This window comes from Salmo salar, chromosome ssa09 (genome assembly GCF_905237065.1).
Source record: "Salmo salar chromosome ssa09, Ssal_v3.1, whole genome shotgun sequence".
Lineage (NCBI taxonomy): Eukaryota > Metazoa > Chordata > Actinopteri > Salmoniformes > Salmonidae > Salmo > Salmo salar.
Window position 1 is genome coordinate 111765699 of NC_059450.1, and position 23068 is coordinate 111788766.

Here is a 23068-nt window from a genome sequence, read left to right on the forward strand (position 1 = left end):
CCTGAAACATAGGGACCAGTGGACAGTACATGTTGGAATTGAATAGTATCATGTGTACTTACATTAGCCTATTCCTAGACCTGCCCTTCTTGCTCTTGTCTGAATAGTCTACTAGTGAAACAAAAAATTAGTTCCACTCGATGTAAGATTTATGTCTCCCCACTAAATGTAAAACACTCAAGGAACCTATCAGGGCTGCATGACAATAATCTAAATTGACTCCCTCATGCCATTCCTTTCATCTGCGCTGATTTAAAAATACTGGATAGGTGAAAGCAATGTGGTGTGGGCCTTTATCCTACCTGGCATATGCTTTTACCAAACCTATTTTTTCAGGTCGGTGTAGATGGCAGGAAATTGACAAAAAGGTAGACACCACCTCTACCCCCAATGCCCAGGCCTGGTTCAAGTACTTATGAAATCAATGTATAATTCTCTCCATATCCTGGATCTAACTGGACAGATGGGTGAAAGCAAGGGGTTCCATTAACTTTCACAAATCTACTATAGGCCTAACAGACTACCTTAGGGAAACGGGAATTTGTATTTTCAAAGTATTCAGAGGGGGCTCCATAGACATTTTCTCTCTGATGTTGTTCGAACACTGAAATTCTAGAGGGCAGTAATGTGACCCTCCTTTGCCTCATAACAGAAAGGCTTCGGGTTACAACCCCGTCCAGTTGTAGGCGATAACGCACCACTCAGCTAGTTGAACTGCCACTAAAGATAAAATAACGAATCCAATATGGCTGCGCCCATGGTGTGGATGTCAAGATGTAACAAAGACTACAAGTGATGATGAAAATTTAGTCGACTAGTGACTTAACGTATCAGCCCCCCATCTACGAGATCTCGACACTGGAGAACCTGAATCATGGAGCCAGGCATTATCAAACACAGGCAAAGGATGCAAAGTTTGTTGTGAAAGATGCGAGCTGCATGGTCTACTGTACTTTATGTCCTTCAGAATAGAAACGTGGAATTGTCTATCGAAAACATTGAAAAAGGAGTTTACACTCAATTATCATTAAAAAATGCACGCTTCAACAGCAGCAGCTGAAGTGATCCAGTTGGGTCGTATTTCCTATGCGCGTGCATTACAGGTACAGCAACTCTATGTTAGGAGACATCTGGATTCTAAAGACAAATTGCACAATGCTCTGCTACTGTGTGAACACCAGCCAGTCTACACCATTAGAATCAGACATTCACTATACCCATTCGAAGAGTAGCAAAGACTGAAACTCCTTGGTGCTGAATTCTTTCGTTGCAACCGTGGCAGGCTCATAACTATTCATGGCCTAGGGGAGTTGGTGTGCTACCCAATAATCAACTTGGGCTGCTTCAAGAAAAGTGTGAAATGGTATGTATTTGAGCTGGAGAGGACTGTCATCAACCTTTTCAGGAAGTATGTGGTAAAAGCATCCACCTCCCCAGACACTGGGGTCTGGGTTGGAAACAACAAGATATGTGCCATTGATAGGTTAACCCTTGATTTAAATAACCTTTTTTTCCTATGTTTACAACAACAGGGCTACAATGTGTCATGCTTGATATCACAGTCAAATGTTTCCTCTTTCAGGAATCCATTGTGGAAGATACATAACATCTCATGGATTGGCACTGAACTGCAACACAGATATGGGCTGGTTTGAAAACATTGTGCCATGTGGGATTGTTGGCAAAGGTGTCACCTCTCTCAGTCAAGAACTGGGATGAGAAGTCTATATTGAAGAGACCATCCCACGACTGCTGGAAACTTTCAATGATCAGTTTGACTGCTTCCTGGATAATATTCTAATAACAATTAAACAATGCACGGTAAATAAAACATGTATATTTTGACAATCATTATGTTGTTTTCTCTCCCTCTCCCGGGCATATCTGTCAGCTAAGAAACTACGTTTCCCACATTGCGCTATGAGGGCGTGAGCCCGCTGTTTTGGTGGTCCAAATGTAGCCCAGCGACTGAAGGCTACTAGTTGGTTGTCACTAGTTACCACAACCACAAAGTCAAAATTATGTCTAAACCCCGCCTATTTAAAAAAATATATATATTCTTAAAATTATTTAAAAATATACATAACCACACTGCTAACCTTATGCCAAACCCTAACCATAAATGAAGACAAAAAATATATTTATATATATATATATATATATTTTTTTTAATGAATTCTTACGACATATCCAATTTTGACTTTGTGGCTGTGGTAACTAGTCCCAACCTCAGTCTACTGACTAGTTTAACATAATAAAGACAACTTGAGTGCCAAAATAGGACAAGCCTGGTAAGGATGGGTCAGTATGTTGCTACGCTTGATAACTAGTTAGCGTGCTGTTTTCAAGAGTGATCACGCCATCCAGATGTCCACTGCAGATGATAACATGGTACTACTACTAGTAGCTAGCTAGCTCGCTCGGTCGCTCAACAACACCACTCTGCGCGTCAAGCTAACGTTAGCTAGCTAGCGTCCTAACGGTTTGTTAGACAATACATTTATTTTCTTATCTTCTGTTAGCTAGCTATATCTGTTTGCTGAGTTTCAGTAGCCAAAGCAAACACTCTCACACAGACAACGTCAAGACCGATACGATAGTTAGGGACATTATGTCCTGCCTGGCCTATTGCTAGCTTGTGAGTTTGCTAGTTTTGTAAACTAACGTTAGCTACGTAGTTAACTAGCTTGATGTTTTGCTGCACAATATTCTACTATGGAGAACAACGGAGACCTGGACCTAAATTGCCATGCAACTGGGGACGTGCGACTTGATACGGCTATTTACCAATGGATAAAGTGGGATAAGGTCAGTGAGTCAACTGTCAGTGTCATCATCATAGTTAACGAGCACTTTTTTATTTACGAAGAAACTTACTGACTTGGGTTGTCACTTGCCTGGTATGTCAGGTGCAAATGCCTTGTCCTTCAGATCGGTGGTCTTCTGAAATGTGTGTGTGTGTGTGTGTCTTTAATAGTGGCAGGTAGCATAGCGGCTAAGAGCGTTGGGCCAGTATCTGTTTGGTTGCTGGTTCAAATCCCCATGCCGACTAGGTGAAAAATCTGCCTGTGCCTTTGAGCAAGGCACCTAACCCTAAGTCGCTCTGCATGAATGCTAAATGACTAAAATGTAAAACATGTTATGGAGGGCAAGACCTATCCTGGTGCCAGATATGTTTGTGCTAATAATCCACTCCTTGTCATTATGCCAAACAGTTAGGCATATGACAAGGTGTGGATTATTAGCACAAACAAGTCTAGTATCCAGGCAACAATTTTACCAATTTTTCTTATTACTAATCGCGAAGTACAGAGCCCGGCTCATGCAGCCTCTACTCCACTCCCAACACTTGCACTGGAGCCCTAGTTTAGAAAGGCCTAAAGCAATGGATATGGCTGACACCCACTCTCTAAATGTCAGACTTCATAACCTTACTTGGACTGTCAGATCCATTAAGGAACTGTAAGGGCCCAGATATATGTCTGTCTAGATTTTAAGAGGATATTCTGATATTCTGAGGATATTCAAACGCTGATTGAACAGACAAGATTAGGCTACTTTTAGCAACAGCCAAAATTATCATTTTTGTTCAGTTCCAGTGTAGCTCAACCATAATGCTGAAGCAGTGGGTATTGTGTATATTTGATTCAATCAGCAAGAAAGTCAGTCTTAAATTAAGTGGTGTGCAACTGTGTTGAGTAATGATGTCAGTAAGAGAGTATTTTTTTTTGGATGTTCTTTCCCATTCAGAATCCAAAGACCAGAGCTCAGATAGAGGCCCTTTTGCTGGATGGGCAAGTGGAGGAGCTGAGGCGTAGGCTCTGCTCCAGGATGACGTTTGGGACGGCAGGGCTGAGGGCAGCCATGGGTGCAGGCTTTGCCCTCATTAATGATCTGACCATCATCCAGTCCACACAGGTTAATAATAGTTTCCTTCAATGAGCAAACTATTCTGGCACAGGTTATGTTAAAGGTATAGACTCACTCAGCTATATGACATCATCGTGTACAGCGGAACAACTTCCTGTTTACAGATCTCAACAACAACAAAGTTGGCTCAGTTCTAAGGTGGCAGTAAATCATCAACCTTGGGTTTATACCTTGTCAGACTATACATACACTCCAGCACAGTACTATGCACCTTTTCAATTTGTTTATTAACTGCCAATAACCTCATCGAAATAGAAGACTACGAAGTAGAAATGTACTTTTAAAATGGAGATAGCCCACAATGTCGCTTTGTATCATTGAGGGGATTCAATTCATCTTGGGTAGATGTGTTTTGCACTGGGTGAAAGTTGATTGTATTCCTTTTGGTACCGGGCTACCTACTGGGCATGAGCAGGGTGCCCCGTTCAAAGCCCACGGCGAAGTTGGCCTGCCTTCCCAATGAAAACTAGTTTGAAAATTCAAATATATATTTTATGGAAAAGATGTGTTGTATGTTTCTGGACGATGCACCATGCTGCCTTGTTGACAACATGACCGAGCGGCGCAGATTGTTGTTTGATTTGAGAAGGGCGCTCCTCCCTCACCGCTTTTGCCTGTTCAAGTCACGGGCCATGGACCGGTGCTCCGCGGCTCAGCATAATCCAATCCGGCCCTTGCAAAAATAGGTGTTCTCTCTTTTCCATCTTTATGGAAACAGCCAATAGTGGCAGCCTTGACAGATTTGAAGGTTGTTGTTGCAGTTCTCTGTAAGCAGGTAGGCAACCCGCTGTGTATGATGTCATATTGAGGATTTTACCTTTTAATTTAGTACAATGCTGTCCAGTGAGTCGGCATAATATATCAATCACAGGTTATTGTAAAACTACTATATCAATGTTTTAAAATAAGTGTCAGGAGTAACAGTGGTTTCTATATATTGGTATCAGCAATTTTAAGGTCAACCATTAATGAGATCAATGACTTTAGAATTGCAATATGGTGGTGGAGTCTCTACCTCTCAGTAGTTTTAGATATATAGTTAAGGTTTATTTTGAATTGTACACATTTGGGGCAAAAAGCTGAATTGTAACATGGATAGGCCTATGTAATTAAATCAAATTTAAAAAATGAATATAGTATACAATATTACATTTAAGCAGTGTCAAAGGCATTGGGCTGTTGTAGTATATACACTGAGTATACAAAACATTAAAAACACTTGCTCTTTCCACGACAGACTGACCAGGTGAATGCTATGATCCCTTATTGATGTCACTTGTTAAATCCACTTCAGTCAGTGTCGATAAGGGGAGGAGACAGGTTAAATAAGGATTTTTAAGCCGTAAGGCATAGATTTTGTATGTATGTATGCCATTCAGAGGGTGAATAGGCAATTACAAATTGAGGCTGTTCTGAGGGCGAAAGGGGGTGCAACTCAATATTAATGTTTGGTATAATCAGTATATACGGTATATACATTGAGTGTAAAAAAAACATTAAGGACACCTTCCTAATATTCATTTGCACCCCCTTTTGCCCTCAGAACAGCCTCAATTCATTGAGACATGGACTATACAAGGTGCCGAAAGCGTTCCACAGGGATGCTGGCCCATGTTGCTTCCCACAGTTGTCAAGTTGGCTGGATGTCCTTTGGGTGTTGGATCATTATTGATATGGGAAACTTTTGAGCGTGAAAAACTCAGCAGCGTTGCTGTTTTGGACACAAACAGGTTTACCTGGCACCTACTACCATACCCCGTTCAAAGGCACTTAAATATTTTGTCTTGCCCATTCACCCTCTGAGAATGGCACACCCTACACAATCCATGTCTCAAGGTTTAAAAATCCTTCTTTAACCTGTCTCCTCCCCTACATCTACACTGATTTTGAAGTGGATTTAACAGGTGAAATCAATAATGGATCATAGCTTTCACCTGGTCAGTCTGTCATGGAAAGAGCAGGTGTTCCTAATGTTTTTTCACACCCAGTGTGTACAGTTGAAGTCGGAAGTTTACATACACCTTATCCAAATACATTTAAACTCAGTTTTTCACAATCCCTGACATTTAATCCTAGTAAAAATTCCCTGTCTTGGGTCAGTTAGAATCACCACTTTATTTTAAAAGAATGTGAAATGTCAGAATAATAGTAGAGAAAATGATTTATTTCAGCTTTTATTTCTTTCATCACATTCTCAGTGGGTCAGAAGTTTACATACACTCCAATTAGTATTTGGAAGCATTGCCTTTAAATTGTTTAACTTGGGTCAAACGTTTTGGGTAGCCTTCCACAAGCTTCCCACAATAAGTTGGGTGAATTTTGGCCCATTCCTCCTGACAGAGCTGGTGTAACTGTGTCAGGTCCTTGCTCACACACGCTTTTTCAGTTCTGCCCACAACATTTTCTATAGGATTGAGGTCAGGGCTTTGTGATGGCCACTCCAATACCTTGACTTTGTTGTCCTTAATTTTGCCATAACTTTGGAAGTATGCTTGGGGTAATTGTCAATTTGGAAGACCCATTTGCGACCAAGCTTCCTGACTGATGTCTTGAGATGTTGCTTCAATGAATCCACAGAATTTTCTGTCCTCATGATGCCATCTATTTTGTGAAGTGCACAAGTCCCTCCTGCAGCAAAGCACCCCCACAACATGATGCTGCCACCCCCGTGCTTCACGGTTGAGATGGTGTTCTTCGGCTTGTAGGCCTCCCCCTTTTCCCTCCAAACATAATGATGGTCATTATGGCAAAACAGTTCTCTTTTTGTTTCATCAGACCAGAGGACATTTTTCCAAAAAGTATGATCTTTGTCCCCATGTGCAGTTGCAAAACGTAGTCTGGCTTTTTTCTGGCGGTTTTGGATCAGTGGCTTCTTCCTTGCAGAGTGGCCTTTCAGGTTCTGTTGATATAGGACTCGTTTTACTGTGGACATAGATACTTTTCTACCTGTTTCCTCCAGCATCTTCACAGGGTCCTTTGCTGTTCTGGGATTGATTTCCACTTTTTGCACCAAAGTACGTTCATCTCTAGGAGACAGAACACGTCTTCTTCCTGAGAGGTATGACGGCTGCGTGGTCCCATGGTGTTTATACTTGCGCGCTATTGTTTGTACAGATGAACGTGGTACCTTCAGGCGTTTGGAAATTGCTCCCAAGGCTGAACCAGACTTGTGGAGGTCTACAATTTCTTTCCGGAGGTCTTGGCTGATTTCTTTTGATTTTCCCAGGATGTCAAGCGTAGATGCACTGAGTTTAAAGGTAGGCCTTGAAATACATCCACAGGTACACCACCAATTGACTCAAATGATGTCAATTAGCCTATCAGAAGCTTCTAAAGCCATGACATTTTCTGGAATTTCCCAAGCTGTTTAAAGGCACAGTCAACTTAGTGTATGTAAACTTCTGACCCACTGGAATTGTGATACAGTTAATTAATCTGTCTTTAAACAAATGTTGGAAAAATGACTTGTGTCATGCACAAAGTAGATGTCCTAACCGACTTGCCAAAACTATAGTTTGGTAACAAGAAATTTGTGGACTCCAACCTAAGTGTATGTAAACTTCTGACTTCAACAGTATGTACAGTGTTTCCTCTAGGACTTTTTTCAGCAGCAGTAGTGTTGCAAGGTATACCGAAACGTTGGTACTTTTTCATTACTAGAAGATGAAAAACGGTTCAGTCCTAGAATTTTTGTTACTTTCGGTAGTTCTGTTAAATCTGTCTCACTGATCAGCGCAACCAAAGTCTTCTATACCGTTACTCATTGCTAGCCTGAACTGGGAGTCTGGGCTGCATAATTTTAGCATCCCACTCATGCTGCACAGAAGTTAACACACTTGAATAATGCGACACGGCATGTATAAATGTTAAAACTGTTAATTACCGTTCGCGAAACAATGTCCATACAGGCTAGAACACTTTACAATGCAAGAAGATACCAGTAGCTTCCAGCTTTGTAGGCTAACTTTCCTTGTTAGCTTACAGCTGAAGCTAACATCAATTCAAAACCCTAGTACTTTGTTTGTGATTATGTGACATAATGCAAAATATGTTTTCCAAGCTGTTTGCCACTAAAAACATTTCATTCACTTATTCAGTCTCCATCAGCCAAAGATGATCTATTTCCCTGAGCAAACTGACTGACTGACTGTGTGTGTGTTTTGTGAATAGGGCTCCCAACTGGTTGCACCCATCTTGCCTCGTGAATGATGTCATTACTTGTTCAAGAGACAGCACGCACTTTTATGCAAATGTTGTTGATCAGTACAGCAAAATAAGGCCCAAATGGAAGGGACATAGATTGTTTGTTATCTGTAGCCCCATGAAATCAGCCAAAACAAGCTCAATAACTCAGTGCATGCACACACTCCTATTGAATACGCATTCACCAGTATTGTTAATAGGCCTAGGCTAAATCTTGAATTACCCAGTTTATCAATAGAGATTACCAATAATTTATTTGAATGGTAAAAAACAAAGTCATATTGATTGTATCATTGTATAATTGATTCATTAATGCATAAATGGCTGTCTCTGAAAAATGTCCGTAACATTTTTTTGAATAACATGATATTGAACTCAAAAGATGCCCAATGGTTGAGCAGTAGTGAGGTATCTGTCTGGATCAAGCGCCATTCTGTGACTTTGGCTAATATACATTTCTTTTTTTTTGCTGGGGTATCATTTTGATATTGAGTATCGTGATGTTATCAAGTATAGTGATACCAAACCTGGTATCGAAGTCAAAATTCTGGTATCGTAACAAACTGACTGTGTCTCATGGAGCACAGCACACACAGTCTAACAACTCACCTACCTACCAAAGTTTCCCTTACCTCCTTTTCAAAGTGAAAGTTCATAGAAAATAACCATTTTAAAGAGCTATAGACATGGCCTCATCGTTGCATTCTTTTCCCACTCCTCCTCACTGCAGGGTATGTACAAATACCTGGCCAGGTCTTTCCCCGACTTCAGTAGCCGTGGTATAGTGGTTGGATACGACACGCGAGCGCAGGAGGCCAGTGGTTGCAACAGTGAACGGTACTATACTATACCTCCTCCTTTCTCCTCTGCAGATCATACCACCACTTGCAAACATGTATAACTGGCTACATATTAGATAAAAACTGGCTGTAAATATCTAATAAATAACTCCTAATGTAATGATGATTGTGGCTTTGGGTTGCTCTGTCGACAGTGCAGTGTGTGATAAAGTGTATTGAGGTTACATTCCTGCCTGAAGTGGTGTGATGGCAAAATAGTTGTGAATACAGATGGGCTTAGTGAGAACATTTATTGCATACTTGGCCTACTGTTAACTGCACAAAATTCTAGAGCCAAAATAATAACAGGAAATAGATTTTTTTTTAGGATGTTGTGTGTAGGCTATTTCCCAGTTAACACGCGGGGAACCACAAACTAGAGTTTTAGAATATTAGAGAGTTTGGAGCTAAAGCAAAAAGAAATATGAATTTCTGTGATCTGAAAATGACAATGGACTATTAGTATTATTCTTCTAAAGAAATATTATGATCTTTTTTTTTATTCCACAGACTTGCCCGGTTGACTGCAGCTGTGATGCTTTGTAAAGATATTCCTGTGTTTCTTTTCTCCACATATGTCCCAACTCCCTTTGTGGTAAGATAGTTCAAATCAATATATTCTATTTCATTAAAATTAAAGCCTGGTCACTTTATCCCTCCTTGGACATAAATCACTTGTTTCTTGGTTGCTTACCAATTTGTTTCCTATATACTGGTGATGTCATATACGAAGGGCCAGGTGATTTACCTGGCCATGTGACCTGACCAGACCAGGAAGGAGTCTATGCCTTAGTTATAATGGTTTTTAATGGCCAGATTGTGTCGTCAGGAAAAACCTCTGGACGTACTTATATGGCTATACAGCTGGTAAAGTCAGTCTCAGCGCTTTCAGATTAGGCTAAGAATTACATTAATTTAGTTCCCAAGGCCTTACTGTTTTGTGATCTCTCCTAGCCATATGCTGTAAAGAGGCTGGGCGCTGCAGCGGGTGTGATGGTCACTGCCTCTCACAACCCTAAAGAGGACAATGGATACAAGGTATCAGACTTCTGCTTTTCATCTTACCAGGGTCACTTGAGTCAAGGCATGAAGCGTACAGCATCTAGAATCCTTGTTGAACTAAAAGCTTTTAACACTGCATTTTGTAGGGGACTGTATGCTATTTATCATACAAGAAAAATAAAATATGCCTTTATTCCTGGTGTTGTATTACTAGCTAATGATATCCTAAGGCAGCGTTTACAAACTCTGTCTTTGGGGCCCCACCTGGGTGCACGTTTAGTTTTTTTCCATAGCACTACACAGTTTATTCAAATAATCAAAGCTTGATGATGAGTTGATTATTTGAATCAGCTGTGTAGTGGTAGGGCAAAAAACTAAAAGTGCACCCAGGGGGGTCCCCAGGACCGAATTTGGGAAACCCTGTCCTAAGGGGAGGTTGAATTAGGTATGCCATACAATGTTAAGATATTAAGCTGCGCATTAGCATTTGGTACAGTGTCTTGCTTTCCTTTGAAGGTTTACTGGCACAATGGAGCCCAGATCTCTTCTCCTAACGACAAGGAGATCCTGAAGTGCATTGAAGAGAGCTCAGAGCCATGGAGCGAGTCCTGGAACGAGAGTTTGGCAGACAACAGTCCACTGAGGAGCGATCCGCTGAGGGAGATATCCAAAAAGTATATGGAGGACCTCAGCTCTGTTTGTTTCCACAGGTAATTCACAGTGCTAGGAGTCTGTACTTTAGAAAGTGATCACAAGTAGTAAATGCTGATTTATTCACAGTGGCGTGTCCTGCCTTTAACAGTTGGATATTAATTCAGAAAATTATGATTTATGATGTAATTGGGAGTCGTCAAACACATTTATTATGAAGCAGGGAGCCGGCAAACACCCTCACACTGGCTGTGAACGTGTTGTAATTATCATAGATGTTTCTTTTAATTAACCCCGATGACCTTTTCTTATTCAATTTGTTGAATTGTTTGAATTCTGAGTCAGAAAACTTTCATTTTCTCAGTGTCCACAATTAATTTAGCAGCAAACACAATTCATATTTGTTGAATAAAAAACACACTTGTACATGTTTTTACTTGCTTGTTTCTCAGAGAACTCAACACCAAGTCCCCGTTGAAGTTTGTGCACTCGTCCTTTCACGGAGTAGGGCATGACTACGTCCAGCAGGCTTTCCGGGCGTTTGGGTTCCCCCCTCCTATCCCTGTGCCAGAACAGAAAGATCCTGATCCCAACTTCTCCACTGTCAGCTGTCCAAATCCAGAGGAAGGAGAGTCTGTTTTGGTGAGGAAATGTTCAATTCACCTAACTTTTCAGTGCTATCAGTGTAACAGAGTTGCTACACTAGATGCACAATTCTCACTGTGTGTGAATTGTAGTCAATGCAGCCTACTACTCTGGCCATGCGAGCAGCACGTGAAGGAAGTGTTAATGCGGCAGCCTCGTTCGTGTCTCTGTAGCATAAAATTGGTGTGCATCTCACTCCCGTGAATATAAAGTGGCTTGTGCATCCTCCATGATTGTTTTTTTGATATTTTGGTGTTGTAGGAGCTCTCCCTTCGCCTTGCTGAGAGAGAGAATGCCACGATTGTCATGGCAACTGATCCAGATGCAGATCGGTTGGCTGTTGCAGAGCAATCTGACAGGTAAAATACCTGATACAAATGTAGCCTACTCTCTTAAAATATAATTATATTACTGATTACTGGACCACAAGCTATTACTGATATGCACAGATCTAATGTCATTTTGTTCAAAGGCCAAGAGCTTTTCCTGACCATGTGATCTGCTAGGGAAAACTCTGGGCCCTGGTTGTTAGCTACAACATGTTTTTCCTGCTGAGATGACAACTCTTGACCTTAGCTTTGTCGTCATGTTCTGTCTAGGTGCGGATGGAAAGTTTTCACAGGTAATGAGCTTGCAGCTCTGTTGGGCTGGTGGATGCTGTTCAATTGGAAGGAGACTCACTCAGACCCGGCTGATAGGGAGAGGATGTACATGCTGGCCACCACCGTCTCCTCCAAGATCCTCAAGGCCTTTGCACGAATAGAGGGCTTCCATTTTGAAGTACGTACGTTTTCCACCTCCAGGTGAATGAAGCATGGTTGGAGGTCGAGCAATATACACCCTTAGCTTTCAGACTTAATCTGGTTGCGTTGCCTGCAGTCACAATAGTAGCATGAGAGCCCTCTGCCAGGTGCTCAAAAACCTCACCTCTGAAACCAAACGGTAGCAGAGAGAAAGAGGCAAAGCGAGAGGGATAACTGGACTCAAAATCTGTCTCCAGCAGGTGACGTTTTCGGGGTATTTTTTCGCTCACCAAGCGAGGAGTTTTTGAATGGAGGTCAGTGTAATGGCTTACGTGCTATGTGAGGCTTATTTAATCAAAGAAAGTTTTGTAATGCTTACGTTGTTACGAGTATACTGATATAATTAAGGACATGTGACATCCCGTCAACTTTGATAAAAAAAACACCTATCGGAGTTTTGCCTGTTGTTCACACGCGTATCTGCCCTCTTGTTGGCTTGAATGGTCCCACCTGATCTTGCCTCCTGACTGCATTTTTGAAGACATTTATTTTCATTCAGTGTCTGGTCAATATAATGTAGAATCTGTGACAGAAGCAAACACGTGGAAATGGGGTGGGACCTACCTGAATTTGTCCAATAAACATTTGTTTAAATTTTTCTACATTGTGCCCTAAGAATGCACCCCTGTTCACTCTGTTTCAGGAAACATTGCCTGGTTTCAAATGGATCGGAAAGAAAATACACGAGTTGGCAAAAACGGGGAATGAAGTGATCTTCGCCTTTGAGGAGTCTATAGGTTACCAAATCTCTTTCAGTTCTTACAACATTTGCTTTGTCGTTTATGGTGAAAGCAGTTTGAAACTTTGAATATAAAGTCATGGTGGTGGTATCCACTATTGCAAACAATTAATGATCAATCCTGAACATAATATAAGACTTTATCAAATGATTTTGAGTTGATCAACCTATTTGCCTATTTTTTTTTTACATGTCAAGATATCTTTAATGCATATTATTGAAAACAGTTCAATTTAATTGAGAATATGATGTGTAAATGTTTCAATTTGCAGTTGTACCAAATGGGTTGATCTGTTTACCCAAGGTACAGACAGGCTGCTAAGGAGGGAGAGTTGCAGTGACCATTGGACTAGTATTTGATAAATATGCCCTGAAATGTCTTTTTGTTTTGTCTGGTGTGTTTCAGGATTCCTGTGCGGCAGCATGGTCCCAGATAAGGATGGAGTGAGTGCAGCTGTGGTTGTGGCTGAGATGGCCTCTTATCTCTACAACAAGAACCTGACCCTTAATCAGCAGCTAGAGAACATCTTTGAAATGTAGGTGTCATTCCAGTTTCCTCCTATACCCCATGTTCTGGTTTACTGAGTTTATTTGGTGTCACTACATTAAGTGGCCTAAAATCGCTGTATCTACATGGTAGTTCGTTCACTGGAATAACTAGGTAGTAGGTACACATTGTTACAACTGTGATACTATAACCGACTACCTGACTATGTAACTTAGTGTTACATGGTATACCAAAACTCTGGGTACTTTTTTTGATACAAGAACATGAAAAATGGTTCAGTAGTAGAATTTTTGTTACCTTCAGTACTTCTATCAAATGTGTCTCACAATGTATACTGACTGAGCGGATCATGTCTGTCTAGTAATTTGTCCAAATCTTCTCAATGGGGCAGTAGTAGGATAAGATACTTGATCTTGCACATGCAATGCTGAGTAAGCTGACCCAGCGCAAGCCATTTTTGAGAAGCTAGGAGCGCAAGATAAAATGGAGATATATATTACACACACAGTGGCAAGAAAAAGTATGTGAACCCTTTGGAATTACCTGGATTTCTGCATAAATTAGTCATAATTTGATCTGATCTTCATCTTAGTCACAACAGACAAACACAGTGTGCTTAAACTAATAACATGCAAATTGTTGTATTTTTCATGTCTATATTGAATACATCATTTAAACATTCACAGTTTAGGTTGGAAAGAAGTATGTGAACCCCTAGGCTAATGACTTCTCCAAAAGCCAATTGGAGTCAGGAGTCCGCTAACCTGTAGTCCAATCAATGAGATGAGATTGGAGATGTTGGTTAGAGCTGCCCTGCCCTGTAAAAAAACACTCACAAAATTTGAGTTTGCTATTCACAAGAAGCATTGCCTGATGTGTCTCATGACTCAAACAAAAGAGATCTCAGAAGACCTACGATAACGAGTTGTTGACTTGCATAAAGCTGGAAAAGGTTACAAAAGTGTCTCTAAAAGCGTTGATGTTCATCAGTCAAAGGTAAGATAAGTTGTCTATAAATGGAGAAAGTTCAGCACTGTCTACCTAGGAGGGGCCGTCCTGCAAAGATGACTACAAAATGCTCAATGAGGTTAAGAAGAATCCTAGAGTGTCAGCTAAAGACTTACAGAAATCTCTGGAACATGCTAACATCTCTGTTGACGAGTGTACGATACGTAAAACACTAAACATGGGGGGACACCACGGAAGAAGCCACTGCTGTCCAAAAAAACATTGCTGCACGTCTGAAGTTTGCAAAAGAGCACCTGGATGTTCCACAGCACTTCTGACAAAATATTCTGTGGACAGAAGTTGAGTTGTTTGGAAGGAACACACAACACAATGTGTGGATAAAAAAAGGCACAGCACACCAACATCAAAACCTCATCCCAACTGTAAAGTATGGTGGAGGGAGCATCATGGTTTGGGGCTGCCTCAGGGCCTGGACAGCTTGCTATCATCGACGGAAAAAATGAATTCCCAAGTTTATCAAGACATTTTGCAGGAGAATGTTAGGCTAGTGTTAGGCTAATGTTAGGCCAATTGAAGCTCAACAGACGTTGGGTGATGCAACAGGACAACGACCCAAAACACAGAAGTAAATCAACAACAGAATGGCTTCAACAGAAGAAAATACGCCTTCTGGAGTGGCTCAGTCAGAGTCCTGACCTCTACCCGATTGAGATGCTGTGGCATGACCTCGAGCGGTTCACAACAGACATCCTAAGAATATTGCTGAACTGAAACAGTTTTGTAAAGATGAATGGTCCAAAATTCCTCCGGACCATTGTGCAGGTCTGATCCGCAACTACAGAAGAAGTTTGGTTGAGGTTATTGCTGCCAAAGGAGGGTCAACCAGTTATTAAATCCAAGGGTTCACATACTTTTCCCACCCTACACTGTGAATGTTTACACAGTGTGTTCAATAAAGACATGAAAACGTGTAATTGTTTGTGTGTTATTAGTTTAAGCAGACTCTGTCTATTGTTGTGACTTAGATGAAGATCCATTTTATGACCAATTTATGAAGAAATCCAGGTATTTCCAAAGGGTTCACATACTTTTTCTTACCTGTGTGTGTACAGTTGAAGTTGGGAGTTTACATACATCTTAACCAAATACATTTCAACTCAGTTTTTCACAATTCCTGACATTTAATCCAATTAAAAATTCCCTGTCTTAGGTCAGTTAGGATCACCACTGTATTTTAAGAATGTGAAATATCAGAATAATAGTATAGAGTGATTCATTTCAGCTTTTATTTATTTCATCACATTCACAGTGGGTCAGAAGTTTACTTACACTATATTAGTATTTGGAAGTGTTGCCTTTAAATTGTTTAACTTGGGTCAAAAGTTTCGGGTAGCCTTCCACAAGCTTCCCACAATAAGTTGGGTGAATTTTGTCCCATTCCTCCTGACAGAGCTGGTGTAACTGAGTCAGGTTTGTAGGCCTACTTGCTCGCACACACTTTTTCAGTTCTGCCCACAACATTTTCTATAGGATTGAGGTCAGGGCTTTGTGATGGCCTCTCCAATACCTTGACTTTGTTGTCCTTAAGCCATTTTGCCACAACTTTGGAAGTATGCTTGTGGTCCATTTGGAAGACCCATCTGCGACCAAGCTTTAACTTCCTGACTGATGTCTTGAGATGTTGCCTCAATATATCCACATCATTTTCCTTTCTCATGATGTCATCTATTTTGTGAAGTGCACCAGTCCCTCCTGCAGCAAAGCACCCCCACAACATGATGCTGCCACCCCCGTGCTTCACGTTTGGGATGGTGTTCTTTGGCTTGCAAGCCTCCCCCTTTTTCCTCCAAACATAACGATGGTCATTAGGGCCAAAGAGTTCTCTTTTTGTTTTATCAGACCAGAGGACATTTCTCCAAAAAGTATGATCTTTGTCCCCATGTGCAGTTGCAAACCGTAGTCTGGCTTTTTTATGGTGGTTTTGGAGCAGTGGCATCTTCCTTGCAGAGCGGCCTTTCAGGTTATGTCGATATAGGACTCGTTTTACTGTGGATATAGATACTTTTGTACCTGTTTCCTCCAGCATCTTCACAAGGTCTATTGCTGCTGTTCTGAGATTGATTTGCACTTTTTGCACCAAAGTACGTTCATCTCTAGGAGACTGAACGGGTCTCCTTCCTGAGCGGTATGATGGCTGTGTGGTCCCATGGTGTTTATACTTGCGTACTATTGTTTGTACAGATGAACGTGGTACCTTCAGGCTTTTGGAAATTGCTCCTAAGGATGAACCAGACTTGTGGAGGTCTAAATGTATTTTTCTGAGGTCTTGGCTGATTTCTTTTGATTTTCCCATGATGTCAAGCAAAGAGGCACTAAGTTTGAAGGTAGGCCTTGAAATATATCCACAGGTACACCTCCAATATACGCAAATGATGTCAATTAGCCTATTAGAAGCTTCTAAAGCCATGACATCATTTTCTGGAATTTTCCAAGCTGTTTAAAGGCACAGTTAACTTAGTGTATGTAAACTTCTGACCCACGGGAATTGTGATACAGTGAATTGTAAGTGAAATAATCTGTATGTAAACAATTGTTGAAAAAATGACTTGTGTCATGCACAAAGTAGATGTCCTAACCGACTTGCCAAAATTATAGTTTGTTGACAAGACATTTGTGGAGTGTTTGAAAAACGAGTTTTATGACTCCAACCTAAGTGTATGTAAACTTCCGACTGCAACTGTATATATGTGTGTGCGTATATATATATATATTAGGGCTTCTGCCAACAAAATGGGTAACAAACAGTAAAATCTGGCACCCCATAGTAGAATAGTTTACCTATTTACCTAGTCGGCTTGTTGTTGTGCATTCTAATGCGAGAAATTCCAAGTTGCGAGTGCAACAGGCAGAGATCCATGCATTCTAATAAGCAGTCAATGCACAACATTTCTCAATGCAATCGCTGGAAAACACTTCCATCGCTACCTCATTTCTCAACTCCTAAAAATGTATGCAAACTGCACTGTTTTGAAAGAGTATATCAGCAGTTAGTGCTCTGCAATTCACACTGACTGCATAGGGTAAGACCGGGGCTAAATGTAACAAAGGGTCAATTGTAACTGGTAGGCCTACATTATATTCACTGTTTATGCAATTTTTTGGGAGACATTAAGGTCCTCATTACGTTGCTAACTAGTAACATTATCATGTTTGTTTAGAGTTTGGGATCTAGCTAATGATTAGCCCAATAGGGTATGGATATGGGAAACCCCATGCTTCAGCCTATTAATTATCAGTTGGGCTACAGATGATAATGCTTATTGCTAATAGCACACCTACCTGATTTTAATATGGATCATGTATAGGCTATAACCCAATATGTTATTGGGTTTATTTCTGGGGAAATGAGGACTGACCTTCTCACAGTCGTTCTCCCTGCTTTCATTTTTTTGCCGTGGTATCGTTTTGCTGTCTAGTATCATAATACTTAATCTGGTAAAATTCTGATATCGCGACAACACTAACTACCATAGAAATACATATACACTATATATACAAAAGTATGTGGACAACCCTTCAAAAAAGTGGATTTGGCTATTTTAGCCACACTCGTTACTGACGGGTGTATAAAATCGAGCACGCAGCTATGCAATCTCCATAGACAAACATTAGCTGTTGAATAGCCTTACTGAAGTGCTCAGTGACTTTCAACGTGGCACCGTCATAAGCTTGTCAACTTTCTGCCCTGCTAAAGCTGCCCCGGTCAACTGTAAGTGCTGTTATTGTAAAGTGGAAACGTATAGGAGCAAGAACGTTTAAGCCGCGAAGTGGTAGGGCACACAAGCTCACAGAACGGGACCACTGAGTGCTGAAGAGCGCAGCACATAAAAATGTTCTGTCCTCTGTTGCAACACTCACTACCGAGTTCCAAAGGGCTTCTCGAAGCAACATCAGTCACAATAACTGTTTGTCGGGAGCATCATGAAATGGGTTTCCATGGCCGAGCAGCCGCACACAAGCCTAAGATCACCATGCGCAATGCCAAGCGTCGGCTGGAGTGGTGTTAAGCTTGCCGCCATTGGACTCCAGAGCAGTGGAAACTTGTTCTCTGGAGTGATGAATCACGCTTCACCATCTGGCAGTACGATGGACAAATCTATGTTTGGCGGATGCCAGGAGAATGCTGCCTGCCCAAATGCATAGTGCCTGTAAAGTTTGGTGGAGGAGGAATAATGGTCTGGGGCTGTTTTTCATAGTTCGGGCTAGGGAAATCTTAACACGTAAGCATACGATGACATTCCAGATGATTCTGTGCTTCCAACTTTGTGGCAACAGTTTGGGCAAGGCCCTTTCCTGTTTCAGCATGACAATGCCCCCGTGCACAAAGCGAGGTCAATACAGAAATTGTTTGTCGAGATCGCTGTGTAAGAACTTGACTAGCCTGCACAGAGCCCTGACCTCAACCCCATCAAACACCTTTGGGATGAATTGGAAGCTGACTGCAAGCCAGGCAAAATCGGCCATAAATTCTGATAAATGAAGGTTTGTGGTGTTTTTGCACCATAAAGTTGGGCCGTTTATTTTAGCTTCACTTTATTGATCTACCATAAATATCCATTGTCTCTCTCTTCTCCAGTCAAATGCTAATATCCTTTACTGTTGTTGTCCTTCAGTTACGGTTATCACATTTCCACAACGTCATATGTCATCTGCCACGACCCCCCTACTGTCAAGAGAATATTCACACGTCTTCGAAACTTTGAGGGAGAGAACACTTACCCCAGATCCTCGGGTGGACACAGCATTGTGGACGTGAGAGATGTGACTACAGGATATGATAGTAGTCAACCTGACAAGCTTTGCGTAAGTGTAATGTTGTGGTTTATTTTATTTTTTATTTCATACATTAGTGTGCTTCAAATTGAATGGTTCATAATGAGAGGTATAGGTAAAAACTCCTCATCCTCTCTCAGGTGCTACCTATGACAAAGAGCAGCGAAATGATCACCTTCACTCTGCAGAATGGGATCGTGGCCACACTAAGGACCAGTGGCACAGAGCCAAAGATTAAGTTCTACACAGAATTCTGTGCACGGCCCGGAAAAAGGTTTGTGTTGAGTGTAACGGCGCCCCCTTCTACTAGCAATGACACACTCTGGAGGACCAGCTAGAGCTAGCTACAGTGTTACGGAATAGTTCCAAAAGCACCAGTATAGTCTCAGTGTTTTAGTGGCAGAGATGGTAGGAAAAAGTGTGTTGGACCTGGTTTAAGCTATAGTGTAAGACGAATGGCTGCACATTTGGGGCAATTAAGGTAAATCCAAGCCATAGACGAGCTAGCATCGTAAAAATGTTTTGCATTTTAAAATTGTTTTTATTTTGGCTTTCAGTGACATCTCAAGTCTTGAGGAGGAGCTTAAGAAAGTAACAGATACTCTCGTCGAGGAGTTTCTGGAGCCTGATAAAAACAACTTGATTCGCCGATCAATCTAGTTGGTCTTTTCATCTTGGTCTATACAGATGCATCAGACGTATTGTTGTACTATCCTGCTTGTGTTCTATTAATGTTTTTCCTAACTGTGAAACCAAAATGTAATTCAGACTATTGCTTGTCTGGGTTTTTTCATTTGGTGTGCAAGGTGGGTTACGTGGATTAATATGCAGGAGTAGAATTTGTAAACCAGAATCTCATATCTGTTTTTGTCATATGAGGATTTTCCATGTATCTAAAATAAGTAGCCTAAGGTATACACCAGGACAGTCTGTGCCGTTCCATGAGACAAAATCGCAATGAGGTGAGATGACATGCAGCCCCCAGACAAGGTTTACTCATGAAAATGCCTCTTCTCCATTGTAGTGCACATACCCATACCACTAGTACTTTTGTTCCTAGTAGGCTGTGCTAATAGGCACACCTAATAGATGTGTATGTGGTATATGAACAGTACCTCACACTTGTCGCATGCTGCTTCTAATCTATGTACAGTTGATAAACTGTACCTAAAGGCTAAGTATTGTAAGGTATGACATTGCACATGTACGTAACGCAAATGGCACTCCTGCCTCCCCATCTGTTACGTTGCATCAGTGAGCGTTACAGCTTCAATCATTTCATAGTCTTAACACCTGTACTCTGTAAGTACCCATATCAAAATGGTAATCCAGAAAGGAAGAAATACACTACATGGCCAAAGGTATGTGGACACCCCTTAAAATTAGTGGATTCGGCTATTTCTGCCACACCCGTTGCTGACAGGTGTATAAAAGCACACAGCCATGCAATCTCCATAGACAAATATTGGCAGTAGAATGGCCCATACTGAAGAGCGTCGGATGGAGTGGTGTAAATCTCGTCGCCATTGGACTCTGGAGCAGTGGAAACGTGTTCTCTGGGGTGATGAATCACACTTCACCATCTGGCAGTCTGACGAACAAATCTGGGTTTGGCGGCTGCCAGGAGAAAGCTACCTGCCCAAGTTTGGTGGTGGAGGAATAATGGTCGGGGGCTGTTTTTCATGGTTCGGGCTAGGCCCCTTAGTTCCAGTGCATTATTAGCCCTATATTCACCTGAATGCCAAAGTCTGTTTCTATTTGTTTCTTTCTAGCTAAACAAGTCACCAGTTTTGCACATTTTGTCATTTTCAGTTTTGACATGTATTTTTTCCTCATTTAGGAGACTTTGTAGTCACAGCAATATGTTTTAACTACTGTGTTATTTTTTTAAAAGAATTCACATATAACAAATTTACATATTAGACCAACAATTGTAACCCTTAAATTTTAGAAATGTAGTGCCGTGGAATTCCAAATTGTAATTCCAATTTTGAAAATGACCATGTGTTTTGTTTCAGGTAAAAAAATGATATGAAATGTTTTACTGTGTCTGTAAAATTGTGTGCAGTTGACTTCCTTGAATTTCAAAATATTAGCTTGTATGTATTGTTAGCCTAAAAAGGATGAAAGTTGTATTACGTAAAGGAAAACTCCACCCCAAAACTATCTTTTGGTATTTGTTTAATTTGTCCATTGTTGATGTTGCATGTCATCAATCAAATTGGAGTAATGAAACAAACACCAAACTAATTCAAATAAAATCTAATTTTATTTGTCACATGCACCGAATGCTTAAATGTTCCTTTAAGCAAATGTTTGTAAAACAATTGTTGTGCGATATTTATTTCATTTTATTATGTAACTGTTTGTTTACTCTGTTCTCCAGACACACCTAAACTTAAATTATTTAATTTGAGTACATTATATATATTTTTATGCAACACATTTGCCAATGCCTGTAATATCAATAATTCAATACCATAACCTGTACGAATGAATATTGTACATATTTAAGATATCGTATGGCAATCCCAAAGTAAAGACATTCTATTGAATTGTCAGAATATGAATATAGAGCATATATTTTCAATTGTATCTAGGAGGATAAGAAAAAATGGTTGAAATTTTTGATGAGATGAAATGTTAGGTCAATGTTCAAGACTTCTGTTAAGTATTTGTTTCTTGTTTATGAAACTATATCAGGATACCAATCCAAATGTGTACATTGACACATTTCCTTGTTACATGCGTATGCTTGTTATTGCACCAATAAACTCTGGTTTGCCTAAAAAGGGGTTGTGATCCATTTATTTTGAGGAACTCTAAAGAACCTTCCTGCTAACACTACAAAGGGCCATGATTTACTGCTGAATTTGTCACCTCTCAATCTTAAAACAATACTTTCCCCAGCACTATAACCACAAGATGTATTGACATATGCATAATGAATTGTATTTCTAAAGCTTTAATTTACAGATTTGTTTTTATATAATCACTAATTGTAATTCGCTCTGGATAAGAAGAGCTTAATGACTAAAATGTAAATGTCTGTACAAAGGTAAAACACAACCCTATATTCAGGCTTATCAAAATGAAAAAGTTCTGTGACCTTATTTGTGATTGACGCTATTAAAAAGAGGATCCCATCAGCTTTCAAGAAGGCTAGGCCTACTATATTAATTTCTCAACTCTCCTAATATTAAGCACATTGCTTATCTTTACAACAGGAGTATAGCCTACCTGGCTGGCATGACAATTAACCATGGGCAAAGCGCCCTCCATTTGCTATTGACATATTTTTTCCGCTGCCCCTGTTTCGAGACAGCTGCATGATAATGGTCCTAAATGAAAATAGATTTCATACATAAACTCAGAAAAAAAGAAACGTCCCTTTTTCAGGACCCTGTCTTTCAAAGATAATTAATAAAAATCCAAATAACTTCACAGATCTTCATTGTAAAGGGTTTAAACACTGTTGCCCATGCTTGTTCAATTAACCATAAACAATTGATGAACATGCACCTGTGGAACGGTCGTTAAGACACTAACAGCTTACAGACGTTAGGCAATTAAGGTCACAGTTATGAAAACTTAGGATATTAAAGAGGCCTTTCTAATGACTCTGAAAAACACCATAAGAAAGATGCCCAGGGTCCCTGCTCATCTGCGTCAACATGCCTTAGGCATGCTGCAAGGAGGAATGAGGACTGCAGATGTGGCCAGGGCAATAAATTGCAATGTCTGTACTGTGAGACGCCTAAGACAGCGCTACAGGGAGACAGGACGGACAGCTGATCATCCTTGCAGTGGCAGACCACGTGTAAACAACACCTGCACATGATTGGTACATCCGAACATCACACCTGCGGGACAGGTACAGCATGGCAACAACAACTGCCCGAGTTACACCAGGAACACACAATCCCTCAGTGCTCAGACTGTCCGC

General features: G+C 40.7%; 1 protein-coding gene and 1 long non-coding RNA gene across 2 annotated transcripts; both read left to right on the forward strand.

The window, feature by feature from the left end:
- The first annotated feature begins 571 nt into the window (after window positions 1-571).
- LOC106612422 (uncharacterized) lies at window positions 572-1851 on the forward strand. The gene is made up of 2 exons (XR_006771108.1): window positions 572-1363; window positions 1583-1851. It is a non-coding gene; the product is annotated as an uncharacterized lncRNA (long non-coding RNA).
- A 345-nt stretch (window positions 1852-2196) lies between these two features.
- Window positions 2197-21914, forward strand: LOC106612444 (phosphoglucomutase 2-like 1). The gene is made up of 14 exons (XM_014213568.2): window positions 2197-2808; window positions 3751-3918; window positions 8864-8970; window positions 9483-9567; window positions 9927-10010; window positions 10491-10684; window positions 11078-11267; window positions 11532-11629; window positions 11870-12050; window positions 12717-12810; window positions 13219-13348; window positions 18963-19152; window positions 19263-19396; window positions 19680-21914. Exons 1-14 carry the CDS (start codon window positions 2716-2718, stop codon window positions 19780-19782), a joined length of 1851 nt encoding a protein of 616 aa, XP_014069043.1. The 5' UTR covers window positions 2197-2715; the 3' UTR covers window positions 19783-21914.
- The last annotated feature ends 1154 nt before the right edge of the window (window positions 21915-23068 follow it).